General features: G+C 47.1%; 1 protein-coding gene across 1 annotated transcript; it reads left to right on the top strand.

Moving 5' to 3' along the window:
- Positions 1-14740: 14740 nt before the first annotated feature.
- On the top strand, positions 14741-24776 carry CMBL (carboxymethylenebutenolidase homolog; the record flags this gene model as incomplete). Its single annotated transcript, XM_079702265.1, has 5 exons — positions 14741-14955; positions 16984-17091; positions 20651-20793; positions 23346-23437; positions 24597-24776. 5 exons carry the CDS (start codon positions 14741-14743, stop codon positions 24774-24776), a joined length of 738 nt encoding a protein of 245 aa, XP_079558391.1.
- Between the last annotated feature and the right edge of the window lie 481 nt (positions 24777-25257).

Raw genomic sequence — 25257 nt, forward strand, 5'->3', positions numbered from 1 at the left:
GGTACCCAGCCATGGTGTGATGGTTTGTCGATGTGCCCACTGGGCTAAGCTGATCTATGTTTCCCAGGATTCCCTTTTCTTGTATGTTTCTAGTTTGATGGAGCTATAAGATTTATTTTATCCTGAGAGTTGCACCTGCCTTCCTCCAGCCAGGCTTTCCTTGCTGAACCTATAACATAAAATCATGGAAGGTTGACACTGACATGGCCTCTACAGATTATCTAGCTCAATTGGGTCCTAAAGTTGGTCCATAAAAAGAGTCATCTGGGGAGGTTTTTTGAAATACGGTTTCCCCAGTGCCACCCTGTAAGATTCTGGTTCAGTAGGTCTGAGCCCAGGACATCTGAATTTTACAAGTTCCCTAGATGGTTTTGATGGTCAGCCAAGTGGGTTTGCTAGTCACTGTGATTCTCAAAGTATGGTCCTTGGACCAGGAGCACCAGCATCATCACCCAGAATCTTGTTGGACCCACAAATTCCTGAGGTCTCCCCTGGACCTCCTGAATCAGAGGCTCTGTTTGTGGCCCAGCACTCTGTGGTTTAATAAACCCTCCAGGGGATTCTGATGCGTGCTAAAGTTTGAGAACCAAACCTAGTCTAATCCCTCATTTCGTAGTTAAGGAAAACGAGTCTAAGGAGAAGGGACACGTCTTTGGTTTAATGCAAGGAGATGGACAGAGGAGGCAGCCTCTCCTTGCACTCAGGTGTTTTGAGCGGAGAACACTCACAGCCTGCCTTGAGAAACCTCAGGTTACTACACTTGTGAAAGCAAGGTTTTCATCAACTAGAAGATGTTACATGATCCAGTGACCCAGTTTGTAGTACAAAATGCCAAAGGAATCATTTTTTTAGGAGTGCAGATTAAGGAAAATCAAGAGCTGTAGCACTTAAGCAAGCTTCATGACGAAGAATTCTGAAAGCTGGAAAGGATTTGCATAAATGGAAAGAGAGAGGGCGGTCCTCTCCCCAAAGTGGGGAGACCACAGGAAGGAAGAGGCAGGACAACAGAGATTCCAGCCAGGTTCAGGGGGAAGGTGCACGTTAAGACAAAGAGGAGACTGTGAGAGGGGTCTGGGAGATAGCTGTAGGAAAATAGGTGGGAAAACAGTAGATATAAATTGTGTTTGAATGCTGTAGCAGAGGTGTACCTTATAATATAACACTGTCTCGTAATATTGGAATCCACTGCACAACTTTGCCAATTGACACTGATTTGGAGGCAACTTTTTTTTTTTTTTTTTTTTTTTTTTGTGGTACGCGGGCCTCTCACTGTTGTGGCCTCTCCCGTTGCGGAGCACAGGCTCTGGATGCGCAGCCTCAGCGACCATGGCTCATGGGCCCAGCCGCTCCGCGGCACGTGGGATCCTCCCGGCCCGGGGCACGAACCCGTGTCCCGTGCATCAGCAGGCGGGCTCTCAACCACTGCGCCACCAGGGAAGCCCTGTGTGCACTTTTCAAAAACTTTCTTTTGAACTAGTTTTAACACCTGCTTGGTTTTCTCATTACTTAATGAGTACTTTAAAGTTTTCAACACAGGTCATTTTTATATCTGTGTGAGCATCATGATTTTACCTTTTTCTGAAAATTGCCCTTGAACAATCAGATTAAGTCTCACAAACCTTACCCCTCGAAGCTTTTTATATTACTGATTTGCCATCCCTCTGCAGAAAAGATCCCTTAAGAAAAAGTCACCCTCAATCAGAATTCACACCTTTTCCAACTGGAAGCGTCTTAACTAGTGAGGCTCTATCTCAGGGGTCATGAGATTTTTGGTGAAATTCTTGTGACGTCAAGAAGCTGCTGCTACTTTTCCCTCGGTCACTTATTTTCCTAATCAACATTTCTTCCGGTTTTCTTTCTTAACCCTCCTCTGTAGACAATTGAATTGGTTATCACAATCTTAGGTGACCAGACAAAATATGGAGTGGCGGCGGAGGGAGGGAGGTCAAGTATGAATATGTAGCCATCTACTGTTTAAAATAGCCTAATTTTGATTTACAGTAAAGAAGTCACAGGTCTCCGGAGCCAGGCGCACATGTAAATTTCATAGACGGCCTGTCTTCCTCCTCCCGGTCTCCCTCCCCCGCCCTCGTCTCCCTCCGCCTCCCCTCCCCCTCCCTCTCTCCCTCCCCTCCCTCTCTCTCTCTCCTCCCCTCCTTCCCTCTTCCTCCCGACCTCCCCTCCCTGCCCCTCCCTCCGGCTCCAGCCTTCCCGGGAGGCCGGGAATCCAGGACAGCCACTGGTCCGCCGGGATCCCACCGCCCTCCGCCACCGCGTCCACTTCCGTCCCCGAAGGAGGCGCCTCCCCCTCGGCTTGCCCCTGACCGTCTCCCCTGTGTCCCGCGGGGCTGCGGCGTTGCCCGCTCAGGTCCGGCCTTCTCCGCGCGTAAGGACAGCGACCTTCAGGCAGTTGGACGAGGTACGTGCGCTTCGCGAGCCCGGGAACGCGCTGCAGGTCCGCTCTGCTCTAACTTGCGCGTGCGTTTGCTTGAGGCAAAGGTCTTTGCCATGTGCACAGGTAATGAACCTATTGAAGTCCACTTTCAACACCTGCTTTTATCAAAGCAGTACATTGTCACTGCAGAAAAGCAACCCCGCCATCCTACTTTGGCATATTTTCCTGTATTGTTTAGCCATACATTTTGAATAGACAGTTGAAATCATACTGTATATAAACGTGTATTCCTTTTTTTCCATTTAACACTATGTCATGATCCTTTCCTCCGTGCCATTAAATACTCTTTGTAACCGTTTTCCTACAGTTGAACATTTTGGTCGTATAGTTCTTACTACTGATATAAAAGTATGGGGGAAAAATGAGCGTATCTGCGTCCAGCTCATTCTCCACATTTTGCAGCCTTTATTAAGGATGGGTGTTAAGAGAGGCGGGTCCGGTCTAGGCGTGTAGCGTCCAGGATGCTGGGTCCGTGCTGCCAGGAGAGACTGTACCGTTCCCACACGGCCATGTGGGTCAGGAGGTGAAGCGGTGGCCTCTCCCAGGCCTTGCTGACGCTGGGCACTGCGATTTAGGGCTCCTTGCTGATGGAAGTGCCACCTGTTGTTTTCAAAGCCCATTTAAAGTAAGGTGGTCAGAAGTGAGCCCTGTGGGTATCTGGGGGAACGCCATCCAGGCCTCCCAACAGTCCAAGAAAAGGCCAGAGGCAGCCGCATGATTGGCAGTTCACAGGCCAATCTAGCTTCATCCCATCTAGTTTTCTAATTAATGCTGTCAAGACCGTGTACCCTTTGGAAAACACAATCATGATTACTGAAAAATAAAAATAATTGGAAGGGGCTTCCCTGGTGGCGCAGTGGTTGAGAGTCTGCCTGCCGATGCAGGGGACACGGGTTCGTGCCCCGGTGCGGGAAGATCCCACATGCCGCAGAGCGGCTGGGCCTGTGAGCCATGGCCGCTGAGCCTGTGCGTCCAGAGCCTGTGCTCCGCAACGGGAGAGGCCACAACAGTGAGAGGCCCGCGTACCGCAAAAAAAAAAAAAAAATTGGAGGAGTTGATGTTCACAGAACCATCTAAGGGTAAGGAGCGCCCTGCCTTCCCTGCTGCAAGATGGAAGATCAATTGCCATGCAAGTTACAGTGTTTACCCAGTAAAGGAAACCCCCAGCCTTCCCCTGCAGCCACCTTCCAGGTCCTGTATTATTATTTCTTAGTGTTGTTTTCGACGCCCTTTCAGGTGTTTCCATTTCTAAATCTCTGAGGCTGCCAACATTTTATTCCTAGACTTCTTTGCTTGTTGCATTCCCATCAACACCAATCCCCTTCACTTATCAAAATCTGCTTCCCTATTTCTTTTGGAGATCGTCATTGCTTTGGGAAGTGTGACTTCTGAGTTACTTAAATCCTTGGGGGTATGAAAGCAGGAAACCACACTAGCTCAACCATACTTTACCACCCCTTTCTAGCTTTCTGCCCTCCAGTGAGAAAAGGGGAATGTTCAATTACACAGTTAAAAGATAATTTTCAGCAAAAGACAAAATCATGACTAATACAGATAGAAAAACGAGCGTGTGTTAAAGATTCTATTTTATTCATTAAAGAGGGAACCAGGCAGGTCTTATAACTGGTTCAGAAAAAGAAGTCAAGAAGCACAAATTTGTTTGGAGTAAAAGAATGCCTCTGGATGGTACATCTTAGGAAAGGGTGGAGGGCACAGCAGCCCCTTGGAATTTGCAGATCAAACATGCACCAGTGATCCCCATAGGTCTTGACTTACAATTTTGTGGAGGCATTTGCTGTGTGAAGGAGGACTGGAGGGTGTCAAAGAAAATATTATTCATTCGTGACACTTGTTAAAGAACGGTAAGGCAGGGCTTCCCTGATGGCGCAGTGGTTGAGAGTCTGCCTGCCGATGCAGGGGACACGGGTTCGTGCCCCGGTCCGGGAAGATCCCACATGCCGCGGAGCGGCTGGGCCCGTGAGCCATGGCCGCTGAGCCTGCGCATCTGGAGCCTGTGCTCCGCAACAGGAGAGGCCACAACAGTGAGAGGCCTGCGTACAGCAAAAAAAAAAACAAAAAAAACGGTAAGGCAGACCCTATTCAGGACCCTCGTGATAGGGGCAGGGACCACTCCAGTAGGAGAGAGACACTGGGCTCAACTCTGAATATAAGAAAAAGTGGGAGTTTCTAGCCAAGGGGCAGAGTAGGGGGTCAGTGGATGGACATAAAGGGATTCCAGCTAAGCTGACCTAACAGGATTCTTGCAGAAGACAAGCCAGGGTGATCGGACATCACCTGGGGGATGATGGAGGATGAGGAAGCGAATCAGATAGGAGGCTGGAGGATTCTGCTGAACCGACTTAGCAGGATTCTTACTAAAACTGGACAAAGCCCCAAAGTCAGGGCCTAGCTGAGAAGAGAGTTCAGAGGATCCTGACTAGAGTTCGGTCAAGGAGAGAATCTTTGTCAAGGGACCAGAAAAGTCAGTCTGTAGGGAACGGGTCTCGCAGTCATTCACAGTTATGTGGGATCTTGCATGGGTGTTATGGGGGAATCAGGTACTTTAGGGCTGCATCCTGGGTGGCATTGACAAAGAATGTACCCATCAGGGTCTCCTCTGCTGGAGCATGTCCTGGCCATCCTCTGTGTCATAAAGAGAACCCTGACTTCTGGAGGCGTTACTGGTGGAAACCACAGATCTGATCTCAGGGTGGCTGGAGTGTGTTGCCAAGTCCACCTGACGTGATACAGAAAAGTGCTTCTTGGTACATTTTTTGAGGACCCCACCATACATGTCAGACCCACAGTCCTGTCCCCTTACAGAAGGAAACCTTATTCCTCACCGTGACCTTATAATGTCATAGAAGAGACTGTGTTTCAGTGGAAAAGTACCCATCGACTATAGCCCACCCTTCCGGGCTGTCTGACTCTAGCCCTGTTCATTGTATTTGAGCTGTTTTGCAGCTCTGTGAAAGTTGGGGGTAACTGATAGGTTTGTAAATTCTGTCCTGTCTGGTGGAGAATTAATTGGCTTCCTCCCCTACTGTGGAAACATTGGTTTTGTCTCCATTTACAATTCATCTCAACATCCCTCGACTCCATATAAATTAGTGCTCTTTTCTTTTTTCCTTAGAACCAGTGGCAACATCTGCCTTATTTCCTCCTATCATATGAGTAAAATACAATCCTTAATGTGAATTCATTTTGGTAACTGTATAGGAGTCATAGTTTTATTTTTTTTCTGAAAATTGTATTTTAACAAATGTGTCATTTGGGAGGGAAAAGAGCCCAAATCTTGAAATATGTATACAGAAAGTTTACGTATAGTACAATCAGTAGAGTGTCAAGGGTATGTTTCCCAAGGCTCTTGCCCACAGAGAGACTGTCTGCCCTGCCCACTGTGGCCTTGGCCCGGGACACACTGGCTGGGCTTGGCTGCTGTGCCCCGTGAAGTGTCTGGCAGGAGTCCAGCCTTCATGTGTGGCACATCCAGGCCTCCCAAGCCAGCACCCCTTTCTGTGGGGGAAAAGCCTTTCAGGATCAGTTCAGAGAGTGGCTGTCTTGGCTGTAAACATTCCTTTTGGAAAGTGGATAGCAATCGAAGGTAAGTAAAAAGATTCGGATTCAAGGCTGCTTATTTTCTGTGGTCTCGCATCTTCATAGGACAGCCCAGGTAAGAAATCAGCCTGAGGAATAGGTTCTCAGCAAGTAATGTGCAGTGGGACATAAAGTTTACTGCTATTGATACTGGATTGTTCTGACTTCTCTTATAATAGTTCTATAATGTAGCTTATGGAAGCAGAACTATGAAAAATACCGTCAAATTTTTCTTTGATCTAATGACTAGCTCTTAATTTCTCTTTCCTTAAAATTTAGTTATTTCTAGTTATGAACATTTAGAACATTCTGGAAAGCACAGGATATAATGTAATAGCCACCTATAGTCACATGACGCAGATTTATTAAAAAAAAAAGATATTAACATTTTGTTCTGGGCTTCCCTGGTGGCGCAGTGGTTAAGAATCTGCCTGCCAATGCAGGGGACACGGGTTCGAGCCCTGGTCCGGGAAGATCCCACATGCCGCGGAGCAACTAAGCCCGTGCGCTACAACTACTGAGCCTGTGCTCTAGAGTCCGTGAGCCACAACTGCTGAGCCTGCAAGCCACAGCTACTGAGCCTGCGTGCCACAACTACTGAAGCCCGTGCGCCTAGAGCCCGTGCTCTGCAACAAGAGAAACCACCGCAATGAGAAGCCCACGCACTGCAACGAAGAGCAGCCCCTGCTCGCTGCAACTAGAGAAAGCTGGCACGCAGCAACAAAGACCCAGCACAGCCAAAAATAAATAAAATTAATTAATTAATTAATTTAAAAATATGTATTATTCGGGGGTTTTAGTATTTACTTAGCATCAAAAAAACATTGTCTCTCTCTCTTTTTAACATCTTTATTGGAGTATAATTGCTTTACATTGTTGTGTTAGTTTCTGCTGTATAACAAAGTGAATCAGCTATACATATACATATATCCCCATACCTCCTCCCTCTTGTGTCTCCCTCCCACCCCCCCATCCCACCTCTCTAGGTGGTCACAAAGCACCGAGCTGATCTCCCTGTGCTATGCAGCTGCTTCCCACTAGCTATATATTTTACGTTTGGTAGTGTATATATGTCCATGCCACTCTCTCACTTCGTCCCAGCTTACCCTTCCCTCTCCCTGTGTCCTCAAGTCCATTCTCTACATCTGTGTCTTTATTCCTGTCCTGCCCCTAGGTTCTTCAGAACCATTTTTTTTTTTTTTTTTTTTTTAGATTCCATATATATGTGTTAGCATACGGTGTTTGTTTTTCTCTTTCTGACTTACTTCACTCTGTATGACAGACTCTAGGTCCATCCACCTCACTACAAATAACTCAATCTCATTTCTTTCATTGTCTCTTTATATAGCATTATGTTTTTGAGATTTACTGTATTGATAAATATATATGGAATTTGCTCATTGAACCGCTATGTAATGTTCTTTTTAGGAGTGTATTAGCTGTAACAAATTACCGCAAGCTGGGTGACTTAAGACAGCAGAAATTTATTCTCTCATTGTCTGGAGGCCAGAAATCCGAAATGAAGATGTTGGCAGGGCCGTGCTCTTCCTGAAAGCTGTAGAGGAGAGATTTTCCTTGTCTCTCGCCTGGCTTCTGGTGGTTGCTGGCAATTCTTGGTGTTCCTTGGTTTGTGGACGCATCCCCTCCAAACTCTGCCTGTGTCTTCCATGGCTGTCTCTCCATGTGTGTCTGTGTCTGTTTCCAAATTTCTCTCTCTTCTTCTAAGGACACCAGCCATTAATTAGATTAGCACCTGCCTTCATCAGGATGGCCTTGTCTTAACCTGATTCCTCTACAAAGTCCCTATTTCCAAATAAGGTCGCGTTCACAGGTTCTGTGGGTTAGGACTTGAACAGTATCTTTTTGGGGGGACACAGTTCAACCCACGACAATGAATAAATGGCAACATATCTCATTCTCCTGATGGTCGTTATATTGCTTGCAATTGTTGCCACATTTTAGTGACAAGAAGAGCCTTGCATACCCCCTGCATGTGTCTGTGTGTACACACACACACACACACACACACACACACACACACACACGAGAGTGTGAAATTCTCTAGGGAATATACCAGTGGGGGGATTTCTGGGTTGCAGGGTGTGCATCATTGCCTTTGCTGAACTGCTTCCCAGAGTGTGTATCAGTTTACACTCCCTTCCGTTTCCCTACTTGGGCACCATCTCTTGGTGTTAATAGACTTATTGCCAATCTGCAAGAGGTAAAATGGTATCTTGTTGTTGTTCTTGTTATAATTTCCTTAACTACCAGTGAGATTGAGTATCTTTTCATGTTTACGGGCCATTCAGGTGTATCCTTTTGTGAACTGCCTCCTATCTTTGGAACATTTTCTATTGGGGCTGTCTTTTTTTTGTTAATTTCTAAGAATTCTTCATATATTTAATCTGGATACTACGGCCTCTGCTTTGAAAATAATTTTTTCTTTTAGTCTGTATCTTGTTTTCTCACTTTTTTTATGGAGACTTTTATCGTACACTGTTTAAAATTTAATAAAAGTTTGAAAGCTTTTTGTTGTGGGAAATCTCAAGCATGTATGAAAGTCGAGAGGGGCTTCCCTGGTGGCACAGTGGTTGAGAATCCACCTGCCAACGCAGGGGACACGGCTTCAATCCCTGGTCCGGGAAGATCCCACATGCGGCGGAGCAGCTAAGCCCATGTGCCACAACTACTGAGCCTGCACTCTAGAGCCCGCGAGCCACAACTACTGAGCCTGCGTGCTGCAACTACTGAAGCCTGTGCGCCAAGAGCCCATGCTCCACAGCAAGAGAAGCCACCACAGTGAGAAGCCATGCACCGCAATGAAGAGTAGCCCCCACTGGCTGCAACTGGAGAAAGCCCGCGTGCAGCAATGAAGACCCAACATAGCCAAAAATAAATAAATAAAATAAATAAATTTAAAAAGAAAAAGAAAGTTGAGAGACTAGTACAATGGACGCTCCTGAACCACCCAATTCCAGCACTGTCAGTACTTAGACACTCTCCTGCAATGTCCACAGCCTACTGGAAAGTCCCAGTACATACATCAGCACGTAGCTATAAAAGATAAGGACTCGTTAAAAAAAAAAACCACGGTTATAACACTATTCCTCCTGCCCTGCCCCCCCCATTAAAATGATTCTCAATATTATCAAATATCCAGTCAGTTCAATTTTCCCCAATTTTCTTATAAGTGTTTTTTACAGTTGGCTACTGCTATGGACTGAATTGTGTCCCCCAAATTTACATGTGGAAGATGGTATTGGGAGGCGGGGCCTTTGGGAGGCAATTAGGTTTAGATGGGGTCATGAGGGTGGGGGCCCCATAATGGGATTTGTGCCTTTAAAGGAGGCTGACAGGATCGCTGTGTGTGGTAGGCAGTGACTCACAGGGATTTGTTTTCTCACCTGGGTTGCTTGGTGTCCATCCCACCTCCCAAGGAGCCACAGAGCCCTCCTGCCCCTGTCATGACCCAGCAGAGCCCCATCTGTTCTGCCGGCCCCTCCCTGCCTGCACCCTGCAGCTGGACCTGGCTGGGGGACACGGCCTCGCTGACCCTGCCTATGTCCTGGGCCCTCATTTTCCACTTCTATTCTCCCCTCCAACCTCCTCCTTCTTCTACCCTGATCTGTTGACTCTGCTTCTTAGTTCTCTGAGCAAACAGATGCAGGTGGGAGCATCCACAACCTCCCTCCTGGCATCACCCACACACCTGTGTCTATGTCCTCACCCTCTGCCTTCTCTCCCAGGGCTGTGGGAGGACCTGCCCAATGCCTCCTCTGCTGTGCTGGCCTCACCCCTCTCTCCAGAGACCATTGGTTCCCTCCCCATGGTACATTCTCATCCACAAGCCAATATGCTGACATTTCTTCCATGAAGAAAAAGAAAAGAAAAAGACTTGTTTCCACATCTTCCCTCCATCTTTTGCTCACTCTCTTTTTTAGGACTGGTAACAGTCTAGAGAGAGCTCTCTGTTTTTCCTGTCTCCCCGTCTCTCTTCTGTATCAGCCCCCGGCAGTCCCACCCTCCCCGCTCCTGCAAACCTGTTCTGGATGCCCTCAGCCTGACTTCCACCATGCAGAGCCTGGTGGGCAACCCTGTCTGCACCCTCGGGTCTTCCTGCAGAATGTTGCATGGTCTACACTCTCCCTTTCTTTCTTTCTTTTTTATAAAAATTAATTAATTATTTTTGGTGCATAGACGCTTTTTCTTTTTTTTTTTAAAGTATAGTGGATTTACAATGTTGTGTTAGTTTCAGGTGTACAGCAAAGTGATTCCATTATGCTTACACTCTCCTGTTCTTTTTTTTTTTTTTTTTTTCGGTACGCGGGCCTCTCACCGTTGTGGCCTCTCCCGTTGCAGAGCACAGGCTCCGGACGCGCAGGCTCAGCGGCCATGGCTCACGGGCCCAGCCGCTCCGCGGCATGTCGGATCTTCCTGGACCGGGGCACGAACCCATGTCCCCTGCATCGGCAGGTGGACTCTCAACCACTGTGCCACCAGGGAAGCCCCTACCCTCTTCCGTTCTTGAAGCCCTTCTTTGGCTTGGCTCCTGGACACCACACCTGGGGTTTCCTCCTCTCTCACTGGCCCATCCTTCTCAGACACAGTCACTAGTCCCTTTTTGCCTCCCCAAAAGAAGTCTTAAGTACTGAAGGACCCCAGGGCTCCATCTTCTGCATTCTTCTTTATTGTTATTCCCTGAATGATGTGATTCACTCTCAAGGTTGTAAATACTGTGTTCAGCTGATTCTCATTATTTACAGAAGTTATGTTCGGTAAAGTTGCTGTGAATGCTGAACTAGCTGCTAGCGGACCACAGGGAAATGTAGTCGGTTTCTGCGAGCCTCTGGTCACGTCTCCATCAACTCATCAATACTTAACCTTGTTTTGTTTGTGTTTCTGTATGAAGAAACACAATGTATATTTACTACATATTGTTGATTCATTAACATTGACTCATGGCCAGCAGCAGTGTGACTCACACCTGAACAAAGCTCGTCTAACACGTATTTTCTCTGTAAGGCACATCACAGCCTTCTTGCACTTCAATCTCTAGATGGCACTTTAGCACTGCCCATGAAATCACCAACAAATAGCACAAAATTACCAAACGTGCGGCACTAAATAGACCATGAGAAGGACACTTGTTTACAGCGTGAGAGCTGAAACAGGAAGACAGAGCACAGCCTTGTTCGACCTTGACTGGGAACGTGCATCTCAGTGACTCAGATTTTTTGTGGCTCTACACAGATTTGTGGATGATGCAAATGCCTGGCAAGAATTGATTTTGGAGTTATGAATAAATGTAGCAAGGAGGCAAATTCATGAACACAGAATCTGCAAATAACGAGGTTCGACTGTGTGTGCTGCTCACTCTCAAATGCGTATCCTCAGCTTGGACCCCTGCCCTGAACTGGTGTCTTGTTATCCAGCTGGGCGCTGGCCGCTGGCCATGAATGTGAACGTCTCATAGACATTTCAAACTGCTGATGCCACAGCCTGAAGTCCTGGTCTCCTCAAACCTGCTCTTCGGCACTCTCCCCTTTCATTTAGACATTCCATCCTTTTCCAGTTGCTCAAGCAAAAGACCTAGTCACCACTGACTCCTTTTTGTTAAATATCCTATGCATGACATCTGTCAGCAGAACCAATTGGCTGTACCTGAAAAATCTATCTAGACCCTGACCTTTCTCGCTCTTTTCACCATTACCATTCTCATGGCAAGAATTTGGCTTTTTCAGTGTGAGATCGAAGCTGCTGGAGGATTCTGGGAAAAGCAGTGTTCCCCACCACGCCCTCTCCCTGATATTTCTGTTCCAACTACACTGTTCCTTGTTGTTCCTCAAAAACCGGAAGAAAGTGAACACTTGTGATCACCTAGATTCAACAGTTGTTTGCAATTTGCCATAATTGCTTTATGTTTCTGTCTGTATGTCTGTGCATGTGTGTTTTATAATGATTTGAGGGTAAATTGCAGATGTTGAGACTTCATCCCCTACTTGAGCACACATATTTTAAAAATAAGAACATTCTCCTATGTAACTTCTATTACCACACCGTAGAAAATTAATATTAATTCGTAATAGCCACTATCATCCATATTCACTTCCTCACTTGTTCCCCAAGTGTCTCTTACAGCGGTTCTTAACTTGGAACCAGGATGTAGTCAAGATTCACATGGCGTATTTGATTTCATTTCTCTTTAATCTCTTTTAATCTCGAGCTGTCTCATCACCTTTTTTTTTCTTTTATATTGATTTTTGAACTTAGGAATTTTTTCCTCTCTTTCATTCTGCATATTTGTCAGTTTTTTCTGTTTCTAAATTTATTAGCATAAAGTTGTTTATACTAATTTTTTGTAATTTTTTAAAGGGAAAAATCTGTACTTACGTCACCTTTTTCATTCCACATATTGTTATGCTGTTTTTGTTGTTATGTGTCTTTATCATTCTTTCCTTTTTATTGATCGGGTTTGCTGGAGATATACCTATTTTATAACTTCAAAAATCAGATTTTAATCACTTTCTGTTTCTCCGTTGTTTATGTTCATCTCATTATTTTCTCCTTTTGGGTTTATTCTAAGTTTTCCCCTCACTTCTTGAATTGAATGCTTAACTTATTTCCATTCTTCCCTTTTGTCTAATACATGCAATTGAAGAGGATCAAAGGATGCCATCCTCAAATATGGCACTTTGGCGTATTGATTATTTTGAGCTGAAGGCAATTAGGAAACAGCAGATGCAAAAAGAGTTTTTCTCCCTCCCCCTTTCTGCCTAAAATTAGGGCATAAATTCCCTCTCCCCTATGAGGGGAGCAACTCTTATCACCGGATTCCCAGTCATGTCTCCACAATTTATCACCCTTTGTTAAAATGCTGTATAAACCATGTGTCTAACTGCTTCTTGGGTTTTCACTTCTTTTCTGCAAAACACCTGTGTGCTAAAAATTAAAAATATGAATAACGTGTATGCTTTTTCTCCTGTTAATCTGACTTTTGTCGGTTAAATTCACAGGCCCTCAGTTGCTGAACCTAGGAGTGTAGGGGAAAGTGGTTTTCTCTCTGACTGCAATCTAGGGTATCAATATTTCTCTAAGTACCAGTGTATTGTTTCAACTTTTTGCTACAGAGTGTTTTCATTGTAATTTGGTTCTAAACCTTTTGAATGTTTATTGTCATTTCTTCATTGTGCTAATGTAACATATTTTATATAAAATTTTTGTTGACTTGTGGGTTAATATGTGGGCAGTTTGGTAGCTGTTCACATCTGCTTGAAAAGACTGTATATTCTCTAATTGCTAGTGAAGAGATCTCTATCTTTGGGTTCAGGCTTCCTAGTTTTTCCTTTCCAAGGAAACCTCTTTGAATTAAAAACAAAAATTTAATTAGAGAATCTGTCTCAAACAGTGAATTTAATATATTTACATTTGTTTGGATTTATTTCAGCCCACATTGTTTTTTGCTTTATGGTCGATAGGTTTACTGTTCTTTTTCTTCTCCTTTCCTGCTGTTTGTTTGGTCAAGTGTGTTTGGGTCTCTTCCTCATTTCTAGCCCCATTCCCACATCAGTCTTCCTGATGAGTGTTTATTTGGAGCACTTCCTTCTGTGAAGCTATTTGTAGTAAGCATCTCTTCAGTGGGAAGCATTTTTCGGCCTGGATTGTGAAAGTCTTGCATTTGTTTCTGCCAGGTGCCCAGGGATTTCACTGCCCAGGGTCCACTGTTCCGTCAGTTTCTCAGCCTAGGTATCCCTACTTCAAAAGGATGGTGCAGATTTGGGGGATTGGTTTTTGTGTTGTTGTTGCTGAAGACTTTACATTCATTTATTTTCCAGTTTTATTTTATATATATTTTTTATGGTTTCTTTTTTCCTTTCCTGGGCTTCCTTACCATATTCCTAGGCTTGGTTGGCAGAGTTTTTCTTTTTTCTTTTGTTGTTCGTTTTTAATTTCCTCCACTAAATATGAACCTTGGAGGGCTCAGACCTTGTGTGGGAAAGTCTCAGTTACAAATCCCTGTCTCAAGGGGTCTCAAGGCCTCACTGGACACAGAGTCCTAAGCACTGGTTAGGTGAGGGCCTGTCTCTGGGTCTGGCCCTGTCGCCAGCATCCTGGCTCCTTCACATCTGTTCCTGCCATCCTGACCCTGACCTCCAGTTTCCTCTGTCACCCGGGGATGGGGGTTGCTTCCTTTTCCCTCTGAGCTCCACCATTTTAACTTTTATTTGTTGGTTGCATTCACTCTGGTATTTCTACTGTTTGTAATGGGAATGGATTCTTTTTTTTTTTTTTTTGGTACGCGGGCCTCTCACTGTTGTGGCCTCTCCCACTGTGGAGCACAGGGTCTGGACGCACAGGCTCAGCGGCCATGGCTCATGGGCCCAGCCGCTCCGCGGCATGTGGGATCCTCCCGGACCGGGGTACAAACCCGTGTCCCCTGCATCGGCAGGCGGACTCTCAACCACTGTGCCACCAGGGAAGCCTGGGAATGGATTCTTATTAGCTTAATCTTATTACCCAGAACCAGAAGTTATCATTGATTTCTTGCATGAATACACTGTAAGTATAGTTAAAATTAATTTTTTCCTGTACTCTTGATTTTAGTTTTCTCATTGTTTATAATCTTTGGATGTGCCCCACTCAGAATGTAATGCATGTGTCTCTCTCTGTAGCCTGACTTAAATATCTCCAATGGCTAACGAAGCTCATCCTTGTCCATGTGACATTGGCCATAGAATAGAGTACGGAGGGTTGGGGCATGAAGTTCAAGTTGAGCACATCAAGGCTTATCTCACCAAATCCCCCGTTGACGCTGGCAAAGCTGTGATTGTCATTCAAGATATATTTGGCTGGCAATTGCCCAATACCAGGTATATGGCGGACATGATTGCAGGAAATGGATACACGTACGTATAAAATTCTTCTTCTTTTTTTTGCTTAAATTCATGTACATTTCTGTATTTTGTTCCCTTCAAAGGAAATGAAACCAAAAAACCCTGAGTATATTCTGATGTACATTATCTATTTTCTTATCTCACTGGGGTGCAGGTAAATGGAGACTGTCACATACGACAGTCAGTGTCCAGTGGAAGCCAACTGCTCCCAACCCAATGTCTGGGCTTCAGGTCCTCCTAGGATGGCTAGCCCTATAGACTTGTTGGACACTGAGAGAGTTATTTCCCGATGTGGGACCCTGCGCAGACACTGGTACAGGACACCTGGGACAGAACTCGCCAGCTCTGAAATGGATCCATTACTTGGCCCCTGAAGCATCTCTGCCTGGGGTCAGCTTTCACACACAGGGCACACGTAGTTATCCTGGTCTGAACACGAACTGTCACGGCCTGGTCTGAATTAGACTGGCTTCCAGAACTGGCAGAGTGAGACCTCGGCTCCCAAAGGCTATCTCTTCGTCACGTTGTGTGACCATGGCCACCTTTGGTGACTGCTGTCACCTGCTTGCCCCGCACCGCTGTGCTGTTGGTAGCAGCTTCAGTAAAGCACGGAGGAGAGAGAGGAGGGACCATTCCTGGCAGTCCAGCTTCACTCAGCGTAACACTCTGCAAGCCCCGAGTGTGGTGCACCCCAATTCCCTTTTTTTTTCTTAAAAAGAGGAGCTGAAAACCAAAGCGTGCGGCTATCTCGTTCTCCTACAGAGAGAAACCCATTTAAAGGAAGCACACCCACTGCCGTGTGATGCAATTTCCTGTTGACTGGAAAGAGGACGTCCATTTAGTTTTCCCTTTTTCATGCCCTCACGTTTCTTCTTGTAGATGAGGCAACTTAACTTTCCAGGGGCAATACCAGTAATAAAAACAATAGCCAGCCCTGATTGCTTTCTGGCTCCGCCAGACCCAGCACTAGGGCTTTCCCGGGGTAATTACCCTTCATCCTTCCAACAACCCGGACAAGGTGGGGCTGTCACTGTTCCCATTTTGATGGTTAGGAAACCGGGGCATGAAGGCAGAGGTCTCAGGTCTCCCGCTGCAGCGAGGAGATTGGATGGGACGGTGGCTTCTGTTGTCTTGGGTGGGTCCATTAGCTGGAGACAGAACATAAAAGTGAGTAAAGATGCCTGTGACTTACAAAGCCTCTCACCCTTATCTAAGTACTTTGCCTTCAGAATAATCCCCTGAGGGTGCACGGCTCTGTTAGATCATCAAGAAAAAGAGACTAAAAGTGATTAAGTGACTTGTTAAGGTTTCAGGGCTGAACGGGGCAGTACTGGGACCTGAACTTAGATTCTTCTGACCCAGATTTCAGTGTTCTTCCCACCCCTGCAGAGAGGCTGTGTTCCTTCATCCATGGCCGTGACCTTTACTTCCGGAACCGGCTCTCTGGCGGGGGCCGCGTTGGCCCACCCCGGGGTTGATGCGGAAGGAAGGTTGACATGGACCCCGCAAGCTGGCTTGTCTGCTCCGCAGCCCCTTTTAGAGCCAAACCCTCCGGGCAGGACACTGTGCCCTGCTGGCATCCTGGGCGGAGGTTGGGAAATTGCTTGGTCATGGTGACTGGGCCGCTCACCAGGTGTGCTCTCTGGCCTGAGGCTAATGCGAAAGGCCAGCTGAGAGGTGCGACTCCTCACGGGCAGGAGGGGAGCCTGTGTCCGCCCGCCCAGGCCCTCGCTGCCTGGGAACCCTTGTCCTGGGCGTCACAGCTAGCGGGGAGTGTGCACGGCCGAGGCCTCGGCATTTCAGACGGGCTGGGCTCTCGGCCGGCTGCCAGAGGCCCTGCACCTTCGGTTGTGAAATCTGAGATGCTCTGGCCTGGAGCCGGTTGGCCTCTTTGCTGCGATCACAGCTGGCCCTCGTGACCACTACCTTTCTTCTCCTGTGGTCCAGAACCGCCAACGTGACAAGTTCTTAATCAACAGAAGCAAATACGGAGTCCCAGCAGCTCTGAAACTAAGAAGTATGAATGTCCCTATTTTACAGAACCATTGTTCCAGACTTCTTTGTGGGACAGGAGCCGTGGCACCCCTCAGGGGACTGGTCCACCTTCCCGGAGTGGTTGAAGACAAGAGATGCCAGAAGGATCGATAAGTAAGTCCCAAGTACGTTACCAGCCAGCGTGGCTGTCTTGGTGGTGCCCCAGGGCCCCGGGAGCAAGAGGCAGGAGGGAGAGGAGGGTTCGGCTTCCTGGGTCACCCACCCACCTGCCTGCCCTCCCGCTGTGTACGACCTCTGAGCCGTGGCTCAGAGGCCACGGCTCGCAGAGTCCTTCCTGAGGCGTAAAGGAAACCAATTTTGTTTAGCACAGTCTTTGCAGCGGAGGGTTGGTTAGAAACCAACAAGTACCCTGCTGGCCAGTAAGTTCACTTGCTTTCCTCTCTGGGAAATGCTTCGTGGCACCGACGCTGAGAGAGCTTCCTTGACGTACCTGGGGGTCCCCATTTTCCTTGACAGTTGGGCTATAGGGGTCCATAGATCAACACTCCCTCCTTCCCCTCTGGTTGCAGAACCAGTTGAAACAACAGGCAGAGAAGAGAGACTAGAGAATACGTCAGCCCCACTTGCACTCCGCTGATTGGAAACTGAGGCCCCAAGTGCCATCCCCTCCCCCCAAAAATGCCACCCTCCCACCCCCTGCCTTGGGGAAACTGGGTCTTTAGACCAGACCCACCAGACCAGGACTGCGGTCTTGCCTGGGTCCAGGGAACTGTGGGAAGAAAAGGGGGCGGGGAATCCCCCAGGATTGCAGCCTTTTATTAAATTGGCTCCATCCAGTCCAGAAGCAAGGACCAGAGGGCTCAGGTGCCACTCAGATCCCCTCTTCTTGGTCTGGAGGAATAAGGATGGAGCGGGGAAAGAGGCAGGGATGTTCTCTAGTGCCAAGCTCCTCCTGAACAGGAAAACCTGAGCCCAGGGCAAAGGGGTCCCCCAGCCCTAGCCCCCGACTCACCGTGACCAAGCATCCTCCCGATCGCTGGCCTCTCCCATCGTCGGACGTCCTCCCGTCACGCCCGGGAGCCTCGTGTTTGATAAGCTGTCCCCCAAGCCCAGGTTGGGGCAGCTGCTGATAACACGGCCCTCTGCCTGTGGCCACTTGGTCCCTGGAACTCTCTGCTGCTCCAGAGCTGACTCCAGGGCTTCTGGCCCGTCCAGCTCCTGAGCCGGCGGACCCCGGGCAGACCTGTGTCCACGGCCTGCAGGGGCCTCACCTCCTTCCGCATACTCCCCGGGGCCAGAGTCTCCTGCGCTCTGGCCACCCTCTCTCTGCGGGCCTATGCCGAGCAGCAGTGCTCCGCGGCTCAGGCCAGTGTCCCCCTCGGCTATCTGCACAGTCCGTCAGACCAGGGAGATGCTGCAGGCTGCCCTGGGGGCTCTCAGCTTGCCGGGCTGTCAGCAAGGGGGAACCTCGGGGTCTTGCCAGCGGCGGGAGGTGCAAAGCACCTTGTCTTAAGTCCCACCCTGGGGAGTCTCACCGCAGGGGTGTGGAGGCCTGGCTCCTTCACCCCGGTCGGGCGCCGCCCCAGCTCCAAGTTCCCAGGTTGAGGCTTTTGTGGCGACCACACCACAGCCCAGCTTCTCTCTCTGCCCGGCTTCCTCCCTTGCCTTCCCCAGGGTGGACTCTGAGATCACTGGGGACCCAACTTCCCACACCTTTATCCATTTCCAGGCCTCCCTCCCAGGGACTCAGACTGCAAGCCCAGGAAAAACAAAATGAAGCAAGAAGTTACGAGTAAAATACAAGTAGAAACACAAGAGACCCAGAGAGCCTGTGATGTGAATATGAAATTCAGCTTTGCGTGGAGGGGAATAGTTAGGACATTTTGAGGAAGAGCCTTGTGGGGCTGCCTTCTATTTGTGAGCGCAAATCAGGGTGATCCTTTCTGGCGGGCATTAGAGCAGCCCAGAGGTACCTCTCCACAGGGGATAAGGAGAGCCACGCATTTTAAATCAACATGAGACATAAAATGGAGACACTAACTTGGAAATTAGACTGAAGTCCTTGTGTCTAGTCAAGTATCTTTTGTTTGAAAGAAAACCCATCTTGAATGCTTACTGCTTAAGCAGTCATGGAATTTATTGGCTTAGTACCGAAAAGAGGTAATATCTGGCTTCAAGCAGAGGTTGGTCTATAGCTCAGAAGGTATCCCCAGGATTCGACCTCCCAACATCCCTCAGCACCCTTGTCTGATGCTGGCTGCATTGTCAGGCAGCATTTGCCTCTGGGTGGCAAGATGGCTGCAGCAGCTCCAGCCTCCCATTGGCTCCTTTCCCAGCAACCCAGCAAAATTCTCATTTTGTCCTGATGGTTATGACTGGGTCACAAGTCCATCCTTGACCCAATCGTTGTGGCTAGAGATTGCTATGCTGTGATTGGCCAGGCCAGAGCCACATACTCCCCTCCTGGAACTGAGCCCCCCAAAGTATATGGACCGAGCATGGGGAAGGGAGGTTCATCCAAAGCTAAGTTCTGGTGTTCCCAGGAAAGTGGGGAATATACTCGGCAACAAAAGCCAAGATAGGTTCACTTGAGTCAGTTAAAGAACGTTTATAGAAATTCCCGCTTCCTTCTTGTCCCCTCCAGTCAAGGCAGTTATTCTTAAGATCAAAGCATTCGAGAAAAACTGAAAAACCAAAATAACAAAAACTATTCCTTATTCCATTTTACTTTACAGAATTACTTAATTACAGCTATTCTAACATTATGAAAATAACTTACACAGAGAATGGTATGATACATATGTTTAAGTGTGTTCAAAGATATCTTACGATTAAAAGAAGAAGAACGTGCAATAGAATTGCTTTCTCCTTTTTTTTTTTTTCCTTAATTGCAAACAGACAGCGTTTCTTCCTTATCAGATCCAGCAGAACTTTCCGGGCCGGCCTTGCAGCACTACCTCCATTTTGGCATCGTGCTTCTAGTTGCAGAAGCTGTATGAGTTCCAGACAACCAATTTGCAAATGAACCATTTGCAAGGCCAGAGCCACTGTTCCCCGTCCCCTCGGGCTTGCCTCTTCCTCGTGGCTTTCCAAATACTGCTGTGCCCTTTGGGCACGGGAGGAAACAGGCGATGCACAGTTAGGGTGTCGGGCAGGGGGATGGAATGTGCCGAGTCAGACAGAGCTGGGGAGCTGCCTCCTGGCTGAGGCTGGGCCCTGTTGAGAGAGAGGAGATGAAGGAGCTCCCTGGGGCCGGATCTTGGGATCAAGCCCTAGAGCCGCGCTGTGGCCTTGGGCTTTGATCTCTCCTGAGGCTGTGGAAGGCTGTTGCTCAAGATGGTCTGATTTGTGCCACCCTGTCAGGTGGTTGGAAGAGGCTGGGCTTGGCAGGGAGACTTGCCGGGGAGAGATGTCACTTGTTACTCGTCACCCGGGCAGGAGGTGGTGGGGACGGAGCTCTGAAAGTAGGAATCTCAGAACCTCAGGGAACAGCTGCTGAGAAAGCCCTGTTACCACTTGTGCTTGCTGCCCAGTGTACCTTCAAGGGGCCACAAAATACCTCGTTTGGTTTTTTTTTTTGGCTGTGCCAGAAGCTTGCTGCATCTTAGTTCCCCCACCAGGGACTGAACCCGGGCTCCGGCAGTGAAAGTGCAGAGTCCTAACCACTGGACCACCAGGGAATTCCCCTTGAATAACTTTTCTTTCCTTCTAGAGAAGTTGATGCAGTCTTGAAGTATCTGAAACAACGTTGTCATGCCAAGAAAATTGCCGTCGTGGGATTCTGCTGGGGTGGAGTTGCTGTCCATCACATGATGATGAAATACCCAGAATTCAGGGCAGGGGTGTCCATCTACGGTAAACCTGCCTTGTGCATTTTTATACAATGAAAACGGGAGGAGGGGTTGAGTGACAAAGGCCACGAGCCTCTTCCCAAACTGAGGGTCCTGGTGTAACACAAACCCCAGTGGAGCAGAGATGGCCTATCTTAAGGAATTGGTTTTAAAAATCTGAAGGTAGAGGCGGAAGTATGTAATATCTAACCAGGGGGAACCCGGGTCCTGACAGTGTGCCTTTGGGAAAATCCCCAAATCCGAGGTCTCAATTTCTTCACCTAGGATGAAGGGGATAACTTTCTTTCTGTGATAATGGTTAATATCAAGCAATATTTTTATGAGCAACAGCTGTGAAAAGATTTTTCCAAGATATGACTAATTTTCAACTACTCACGCTTGCATGCAGTCCTGCACGCACACACACACACACACACACACTATATATATGTGTATATATATGCAAACCGGGAAAGGGAAAACCCACTCTAAAATAGCAACATAAATATCTCATCCACAAAAAAACAAATGTATCACACCAATGACATAAGAACATTATATCTGTGTATAGAAATGGTTACTAAGTGAGGCTATGGAAACATCCGACCTTGGCTTTCTTTCATGATAGTATATCCAACAGTTATACTAATGATTCTTATTTGGCTTAATGGTTCCTCACTGCGGTATTTTCACTTACTTTTAGCATTAAAAAAACCCTTTACCTGTTTACTTGCTCAAAGGCAGTAGCAAGCTGCCAGTTGCCGCTGTGCACAATGGGGCTGGCAGCCCTCGCGGCGTCTTTGTGTGAATTAGCACAAGGCGCTCCGGAGTGGACTGCTCGCCGGCGCCCCCTCGTGGCTGCCTCTGCGCAGTGCGCGACTGCGGAGCCGGGCGGGACTTGGAGCCCAGGGGCCTCAAAGCGCTGTGCAGCCCCCTAACGTGGCCTTCACAGAATAGGACGGAAAGCGTGGCCCTCTTGCCCGTGGCTTCCTGCATTCTAGAGAGGAGTTACAGCTAAGGGGAGGCTCTCCGGGTTACTTGGCTTTGCTATACTGCCAACAGGAAATGGAAAACATTGTTTTCTTCTCCGTACTGACTGGGATTCTCTATGACCACCCTTGAGTCAGGCTCCACTGTGAGTCCTCTTTCTGAGTAGGTCCCGACCTTGGGCTCGCTCCTTGGCCCACTGGGTCTGTTTAGCGAGAACTCCCCACCCTTGATATGTGATCAAATCCCTCATGTCCCCCCGCCCCCCTCGATGCCTTGTCACCCTGGCCTGCCTTCAGCAAAGGCTTTGTCAAATACTGTCTGGCCAGAATCCCCGTACCCCGATGATTCCTTAGTCATTTTCCATCCACCGGCTGCCATCCTGCTCCGTGGCGGTAAAGCCCACTTGTCCTTGCATTTGGGGTTGAGTCTGGTGTCCCTCCCTCACTGCAAACCCTTGTTGCCGTGGTCTCCTCTAATAAAATCTTCCTTACCATCTTTGACAAGTGCCAGAATAATCTTTTCTTTTTTTAAATAGATAAATTTATTTATTTAATTTATTTATTTTTGGCTGCGTTGCATCTTCGTTGCTGAGCGCGGGCTTTCTAGTTGCGGCGAGCGGGGGCTACTCTTCCTTGCGGTGCGCGGGCTTCTCATTGTGGTGGCTTCTCTTGCTGTGCAGCACGGGCTCTAGGCGCACTGGCTTCAGTAGCTGTGGTGCGTGGGCTCAGTAGTTGTGGCATGCGGGCTCAGTAGTTGTGGCTTGTGGGCTCTAGAGCGCAGGCTCAGTAGTTGTGGCGCACGGGCTTAGCTGCTCCGCAGCATGTGGGATCCTCCCGGACCGGGGAGCGAACCCGTGTCCCCTGCATTGGCAGGCGGACTCCCAACCACTGCGCTACCAGGGAAGCCCAGAATAATCTTTTCTTTAGAAGTCCTCTCATCTCAGAATGACAGTGGAGTTTGAAATTTCTACTTATTTTCCTGTAGGAGTGGGCACACTCAAAGTTGTCTGAATCCCCAAAGTCCAACATGCTTTTGACTAAATGATCTCTAAAATTCTGAAGGCACTTTAGAAGGATGAAAACTAATTATTATGAATGACCTGCTGGGACCCGCTGCCGTGCCCAGGGACTTCACACACGTGGTCTCCTCTGAGCACAAATACCCCATCAAACACTGACGTCAGAACCTTGGGGCTTGAGTAAACCGTGAGAAACCTCTAGAACAGGGGTGGTCAGATGGTCCAGGTTAGAAAGTTATCACCTCTTGGTAAATGAAGGCACGTCCCAAGAGGGAGCATTTTTCAGGCTGCTCCGTATCTTTATCTGCCAAGCAGCCGGCCAGGTCTACAGCCATCATTTAATGGCCCGATTCCTGGTGAGTGAGGTAGAGAGAAGGGAGCTCAGACTCAGTAACCTTCTCTTTGAGCCCAGTTTTATAGAACAGGCCACTTTTGTGGAATTGCTAAAAAGATGAGACACAAAACCCCCAAAGAACATGTTTTCCTTTGAAAAATCTAACTCACATCGTTTTCTGTGGCACATGTACGGGAGTCACACCCTGTGTCCCTGTCCCGCCCCCATTCTCCAGGCATCATCAAAGACTCTGAAGACGTGTACAAATTAAAGAGCCCCACGTTGTTCATTTTTGCTGAAAACGATGCTGTGATTCCACTTGAGCAGGTAAGTTGGCATCTTTACTCTTCTCGTCTCTGTGTTTAATAGCACGACTTGACATTTTGGGGAAAACATCCCGAAGGATTCATTTGTTGCTCCAAATATGTTTCAACATTAAAGTTTTAAAGGTGTGTTTTATCGGGGACTTTGAGGGGGACTGTAACCCCCTAAGGGCTCCTGCCATGGCTGGATGGCTGGTTACTTCCCTGCCCGTGCCCCCTCTACGTGGAACCCATAAGTTATCATCATAAGATCTCTGTCCTTAAAGACACAGCTCTGTTTGTTTTTTTAATTAAAAAATTTTTTTTATTGAAGTATAGTTGATTTATCATGTCGTGTTAGTTTCAGGTGTACGGCGCAGTGATTCGGTTATACATAAAATATATATATATACATATATATGTATATGTATATATTCTTTTTCAGATTCTTTTCCTTTATAGGTTATTACAAAATATGGAGTATAGTTCCCTGTGCTATACAGTAGGTCCTTGTTGGTTATCTATTTTATATATAGTAGTGAAGACACAGCTATGTTAAATGCAGTATGTTGATAAGGAAAAAGCAGACGGAAACTGTGGTTCAAAAGCAGTTGTTTAGAAATTACTGTTGTTATTCATAACTGATACATTTTATTGATGTTTTAAACAACTTACATTTGAATCTATTGAATTACATATTGAATACATTGAATATGTATGGTATATGCAAATAGATTGAAGTATATATTGAATAATATATAAATACAATTTCAAATAATTGATGATGTATCTTTTTAAAAAGTATTTATTTTTATTTATTTGGTTCCACCGGGTCTTAGTTGAGGCACGTGGGCTCCTTAGTTGCAGCACGCATGTGAGATCTAGTTCCCTGACCAGGGATTGAACCTGGTCCCCCTGCATTGGGAGCACGGAGTCTTAACCACTGTACCACCAGGGAAGTCCCCTGATGTATTGTTTTTATATTGCTCTGAATTCTCTCCTTTGCCAGAGGTGAGGACTGTGCCGGTTGTAAAATTAAAAGTGAAAAATTCATGATAGCTATGGAACTTAATTTAAAGCACAGATGTTAAAGCTCTTTGATGAGCATTCAGGGAAGATATGGAGAATGGAAAATATTGCTAGAGGGTTAAAGTCCTATCATCATGAAATCTTTTGCCAACCAGGTCTCTTTGCTGACTCAGAAGTTGAAAGAAAACTGCAAAGTGGAATATCAAATTAAAACGTTTTCTGGGCAGACGCACGGGTTCGTGCATCGCAAGAGAGAAGATTGTTCGCCTGAAGACAAGCCCTATATTGATGAGGCGAGAAGGAGCTTGCTCGAGTGGCTGAACAAGTATGTGTAGCCAAGGCCAAGGGCAAACTTTCTCAAAATAGCTCGCATCCAGAAATTTGCTTTGAAATGCTTAGATCATTTGATTTCATTTTCACTTTACAGAAGATGAATCAAGGAATCCTGAAATTCATCTGAAACACAAATTCAGTATGAAAAGTTAATGTATGAAATACTTTAACCTTTAACATGTGCATAAATAAAAATTTTAACAACAGGTCAGGACCTGAAGAATTTGGATGGTAGAGTAATGTCCTAACTATTAGTAAAAACCTAGAGCTATTCAGGGACCAGCTTACAGCTCGGGTATGGCCTTCCGGCCTTGAATTGAGCACATCCTCTAAAACGAATAATTTGGCAAAACCGTGAAGAGCCTGAAATGTAAACTCAGGTAAAGCCCACCTTAATTGGACTTTTATCTCTGTCTTAATACAGATGAATTTGTCATGTTCATATATTGCACTATGAGAAATTTTGAGATTAAAATCGGGTTT

Source organism: Hyperoodon ampullatus (genome assembly GCF_949752795.1).
Source record: "Hyperoodon ampullatus genome assembly, chromosome: 4".
NCBI lineage: Eukaryota > Metazoa > Chordata > Mammalia > Artiodactyla > Ziphiidae > Hyperoodon > Hyperoodon ampullatus.